Source organism: Thalassophryne amazonica, chromosome 4 (genome assembly GCF_902500255.1).
Source record: "Thalassophryne amazonica chromosome 4, fThaAma1.1, whole genome shotgun sequence".
In the NCBI taxonomy this organism is placed as follows: Eukaryota; Metazoa; Chordata; class Actinopteri; order Batrachoidiformes; family Batrachoididae; genus Thalassophryne; species Thalassophryne amazonica.
In genome coordinates, this window is record NC_047106.1 from 20,721,047 (window position 1) to 20,727,046 (window position 6,000).

The 6,000-nt window shown below is 40.5% G+C and overlaps 1 protein-coding gene across 2 annotated transcripts in view; it reads right to left on the reverse strand.

The window, feature by feature from the left end:
• tada2a (transcriptional adaptor 2A) overlaps positions 1-5,539 on the reverse strand; it is a 42,697-nt gene extending 37,158 nt beyond the window's left edge. For both annotated transcript variants that reach the window (XM_034169197.1, XM_034169196.1), the window contains exon 1: positions 5,405-5,539. In XM_034169197.1, the coding sequence (XP_034025088.1) occupies positions 5,405-5,429 (25 nt within the window). In that variant the 5' untranslated portion in view covers positions 5,430-5,539. The remainder of the gene's footprint in view (positions 1-5,404) is intronic.
• Positions 5,540-6,000: the final 461 nt, after the last annotated feature.

Sequence of the window (6,000 nt, forward strand, 5' to 3'; positions counted from 1 at the left end):
TGATAAGACTGAAATGATGGTTCTTGGTGCAGTGAGACATCGGTATCATTTTGTCCAGTTAACGCTTAGCCTAGGCTTGTGTGTCATACATCATACTGACAAAGTGAGGACCCCTGGGTTAATTTTTGATCCTACGTTGTCTTTTGATCTCCGCATTAGAGATACTACGAAGATTGCTTTCTTCCATCTGCGAAATATAGTGAAGATTCGTCCCATCCTGTCTATGGCTGATGCTGAGACCCTGATTCATGCATTTGTCTCTTCTAGATTGGACTACTGCAGTGTTCTATTTTCTGGTTTGCCACAGTCCACCATTAGGGGTCTCCAATTGGTTCAAAATGCTGCTGCCAGATATTTGACACAAAGCAGAAAGTTTGACCACATTACACCAATTTTGGCATCTCTTACTGGCTTCCTGTCTCTGTGAGATCGGACTTTAAGGTTCTGCTATTAGCCTATAAAACTGTTCACGGACTGGCACCTCCCTACTTAGCTGACCTAATTAAACCCTACGTACCGGCCTGGGCTTTGCGTTCTCAGGGTGCAGGACTACTTTGTGTCCCTAGGGTGAATAAAATGCCTGCGGGTCAGAGAGCTATCTCTTATCGTGCCCCTGTTCTGTGGAATGATCTCCGTGTGTCAATAAAGCAGTCAGATTCTGTGGAGACTTTCAAGTCCAGACTTAATCAATCAATCAATTTTTTTTATATAGCGCCAAATCACAACAAACAGTTGCCCCAAGGCGCTGTATATTGTAAGGCAAGGCCATACAATAATTATGTAAAACCCCAACGGTCAAAACGACCCCCTGTGAGCAAGCACTTGTCTACAGTGGGAAGGAAAAACTCCCTTTTAACAGGAAGAAACCTCCAGCAGAACCAGGCTCAGGGAGGGGCAGTCTTCTGCTGGGACTGGTTGGGGCTGAGGGAGAGAACCAGGAAAAAGACATGCTATGGAGGGGAGCAGAGATCGATCACTAATGATTAAATGCAGAGTGGTGCATACAGAGCAAAAAGAGAAAGAAACAGTGCATCATGGGAACCCCCCAGCAGTCTACGTCTATAGCAGCATTAAGGGATGGTTCAGGGTCACCTGATCCAGCCCTAACTATAAGCTTTAGCAAAAAGGAAAGTTTTAAGCCTAATCTTAAAAGTAGAGAGGGTGTCTGTCTCCCTGATCTGAATTGGGAGCTGGATCCACAGGAGAGGAGCCTGAAAGCTGAAGGCTCTGCCTCCCATTCTACTCTTACAAACCCTAGGAACTACAAGTAAGCCTGCAGTCTGAGAGCGAAGCGCTCTATTGGGGTGATATGGTACTACGAGGTCCCTAAGATAAGATGGGACCTGATTATTCAAAACCTTATAAGTAAGAAGAAGAATTTTAAATTCTATTCTAGAATTAAAAGGAAGCCAATGAAGAGAGGCCAATATGGGTGAGATATGCTCTCTCCTTCTAGTCCCCGTCAGTACTCTAGCTGCAGCATTTTGAATTAACTGAAGGCTTTTTAGGGAACTTTTAGGACAACCTGATAATAATGAATTACAATAGTCCAGCCTAGAGGAAATAAATGCATGAATTAGTTTTTCAGCATCACTCTGAGACAAGACCTTTCTGATTTTAGAGATATTGCGTAAATGCAAAAAGCAGTCCTACATATTTGTTTAATATGCGCTTTGAATGACATATCCTGATCAAAAATGACTCCAAGATTTCTCACAGTATTACTAGAGGTCAGGGTAATGCCATCCAGAGTAAGGATCTGGTTAGACACCATGTTTCTAAGATTGGTGGGGCCAAGTACAATAACTTCAGTTTTATCTGAGTTTAAAAGCAGGAAATTAGAGGTCATCCATGTCTTTATGTCTGTAAGACAATCCTGCAGTTTAGCTAATTGGTGTGTGTCCTCTGGCTTCATGGATAGATAAAGCTGGGTATCATCTGCGTAACAATGAAAATTTAAGCAATACCGTCTAATAATACTGCCTAAGGGAAGCATGTATAAAGCGAATAAAATTGGTCCCTAGCACAGAACCTTGTGGAACTCCATAATTAACTTTAGTCTGTGAAGAAGATTCCCCATTTACATGAACAAATTGTAATCTATTAGACAAATATGATTCAAACCACCGCAGCGCAGTGCCTTTAATACCTATGGCATGCTCTAATCTCTGTAATAAAATGTTATGGTCAACAGTATCAAAAGCAGCACTGAGGTCTAACAGAACAAGCACAGAGATGAGTCCACTGTCCGAGGCCATAAGAAGATCATTTGTAACCTTCACTAATGCTGTTTCTGTACTATGATGAATTCTAAAACCTGACTGAAACTCTTCAAATAGACCATTCCTCTGCAGATGATCAGTTAGCTGTTTTACAACTACCCTTTCAAGAATTTTTGAGAGAAAAGGAAGGTTGGAGATTGGCCTATAATTAGCTAAGATAGCTGGGTCAAGTGATGGCTTTTTAAGTAATGGTTTAATTACTGCCACCTTAAAAGCCTGTGGTACATAGCCAACTAACAAAGATAGATTGATCATATTTAAGATCGAAGCATTAAATAATGGTAGGGCTTCCTTGAGCAGCCTGGTAGGAATGGGGTCTAATAAACATGTTGATGGTTTGGATGAAGTAACTAATGAAAATAACTCAGACAGAACAATCGGAGAGAAAGAGTCTAACCAAATACCGGCATCACTGAAAGCAGCCAAAGATAACGATATGTCTTTGGGATGGTTATGAGTAATTTTTTCTCTAATAGTTAAAATTTTTGTTAGCAAAGAAAGTCATGAAGTCATTACTAGTTAAAGTTAATGGAATACTCAGCTCAATTATTATCTCTAAAATCAGAAAGGTCTTGTCTCAGAGTGATGCTGAAAAATTAATTCATGCATTTATTTCCTCTAGGCTGGACTACTGTAATTCATTATTATCAGGTTGTCCTAAAAGTTCCCTAAAAAGCCTTCAGTTAATTCAAAATGCTGCAGCTAGAGTACTGACGGGGACTAGAAGGAGAGAGCATATCTCACCCATATTGGCCTCTCTTCATTGGCTTCCTGTTAATTCTAGAACAGAATTTAAAATTCTTCTTCTTACTTATAAGGTTTGAATAATCAGGTCCCATCTTATCTTAGGGACCTCGTAGTACCATATCACCCCAATAGAGCACTTCGCTCTCAGACTGCAGGCTTACTTGTAGTTCCTAGGGTTTGTAAGAGTAGAATGGGAGGCAGAGCCTTCAGCTTTCAGGCTCCTCTCCTGTGGAACCAGCTCCCAATTCAGATCAGGGAGACAGACACCCTCTCTACTTTTAAGATTAGGCTTAAAACTTTCCTTTTTGCTAAAGCTTATAGTTAGGGCTGGATCGGGTGACCCTGAACCATCCCTTAGTTATGCTGCTATAGACGTAGACTGCTGGGGGGTTCCCATGATGCACTGTTTCTTTCTCTTTTTGCTCTGTATGCACCACTCTGCATTTAATCATTAGTGATCGATCTCTGCTCCCCTCCACAGCATGTCTTTTTCCTGGTTCTCTCCCTCAGCCCCAACCAGTCCCAGCAGAAGACTGCCCCTTCCTGAGCCTGGTTCTGCTGGAGGTTTCTTCCTGTTAAAAGGGAGTTTTTCCTTCCCACTGTAGCCAAGTGCTTGCTCACAGGGGGTCGTTTTGACCGTTGGGGTTTTACATAATTATTGTATGGCCTTGCCTTACAATATAAAGCGCCTTGGGGCAACTGTTTGTTGTGATTTGGCGCTATATAAAAAAATTGATTGATTGATTGATTGAATAGAGCTCTGACTCTGTCAGCCTGGCTACAGTGCTGAAAAGAAACCTGGGGTTGTTCTTATTTTCTTCAATTAGTGATGAGTAGAAAGATGTCCTAGCTTTACGGAGGGCTTTTTTTATAGAGCAACAGACTCTTTTTCCAGGCTAAGTGAAGATCTTCTAAATTAGTGAGACGCCATTTCCTCTCCAACTTACGGGTTATCTGCTTTAAGCTACGAGTTTGTGAGTTATACCACGGAGTCAGGCACTTCTGATTTAAAGCTCTCTTTTTTAGAGGAGCTACAGCATCCAAAGTTGTCTTCAATGAGGATGTAAAACTATTGACGAGATACTCTATCTCACTTACAGAGTTTAGGTAGCTACTCTGCACTGTGTTGGTATATGGCATTAGAGAACATAAAGAAGGAATCATATCCTTAAACCTAGTTACAGTGCTTTCTGTGCTTTAATACGCACTTGTTTTCCCTTTCATATGGCTAGCATATTGGAATGTTGTGTTACTATGCTTTTTTACTCTTTTATTGTGCCTTTTAAATCTTTTAATTAATTTTATTTTGTTTTTTTAATTGTTTTGTGTTTAGAGTTGAGGCGACTCTTGTCATTTGGTGCTCGTATAAGATGAATGAATTGAAATGAGCAAGACTGCGTACATGTGTGTTAATGAGAGGAAGCCCAGTGGAATAGTGCAGTTAGAAGGAGTAGAATTGATGAAAGTAGATGAGTTTAAATACTTGGGGTCAACTGCCCAAAGTAATGGAGAGTGTGGTAATGAGGTGAAGAAGAGAGTACATGTAGGGTGGAATGGGTGGAGAAAGGTGGTAGGAATGATTTGTGACCGAAGAGTATCTGCAAGAGTGAAGGGGAAAGACAGGAGGCAAAGATGGAGGTGGCAGAGCTGAAGATGTTGCGATTCTCTTTAGGAGTGACAAGGACGGACAGGATCAGGAACAAACATATCACAGGGACAGCTCAAGTGGAATGTTTGGAGACAAAGTCAGAGAGACAAGATTGAGATAGTTTGGACATGTGCAGAGAAGGGACCAAGGGTATATAGGACGAAAGATGCTGGAGGATGGAGCCACCAGCCAGGAGACGAGAGAGGCCAAAGAGGAGATTTACGGATGTGCTGAGGGAGGACATGTGTGGTGTGACAAAGGAAGATGCAGAGGACAGGGTGAGATGAAAACTATTGATCTGCTGTGGCGACCTCTAACGGGAGCGGCCGAAAGAATAATACAATTCTTTTCAGTTTATGTCAGGGCGGCTGTTGTGTTTTGTTTTTTTGTTTGTTTTTTATTTGTTAAAGAATTTTGTTTGTTGTTATCGCAGACGTGAGTGCTTGTTTTCTTGGCAGGATCTGGCAACGAGTAGTCCCATTGATGCAAAATTGTCTCTATTTAACGTTTTAATATTGCAGCATGCACCCATTTTTAGCATCACATCTTATAATAAAGCAATATAGTGGAAAAATAAATAGGTACAGAAAATACGAGTATTGCTATTTTATTTTTGAACAACGGTAGCTAATCAAAGCTAACTGAATCGGAGCTAAACGATCCTAAAGAAAACCAAACACAGAGAATTTGGAAACACTCTTCGTTTTGACGTAACAATGACACTTACTTCCAAAAGATGTCAAACGCTCCATGTGACTAGATTACAACGAACCACAACAAAACGCGATGTTATATCAATCAATTTAAAACCTAATGTTGCAAGCCAAAACCTCTTCTTCGTCTTTTTTTGTGGGCAAACCTTATGCTGTGAAATGTATTGCTGCCCCCTGCAGGTGACTTTTCTTCCTCTTCCTCGACGTCAGTTGGTACCATGTGGTACCCGGAGTGTTTCATTACTGCCTCATGCTGGTACTAAACTCCCACTGCTCCTTCACGTTGATCATAAACTACAGCATTTATTTATTTATCCTTAATTTAACAATTGTAACAGATAAAATTAGATGTACAAATTTAAATTTACATTTTCTTCAACTTCTATGCAGTAACTCCAGATCGTATGAACCTAAGTTATTTGTGAGATCAATTTCATTTCATTTGTTCATATATACAGCCATTCCTGTATTTAAGGCCTGCAGCACATTTAAAAACAAGCAAATAAATAATAAAAAAAACGTAAACAAAACGAAATAAATAAAAATGCTGGGATGGGGAAATTACTCTAAATCACCACTTATCCAGTTTTCTTGAGACAAGTCAGGAGAT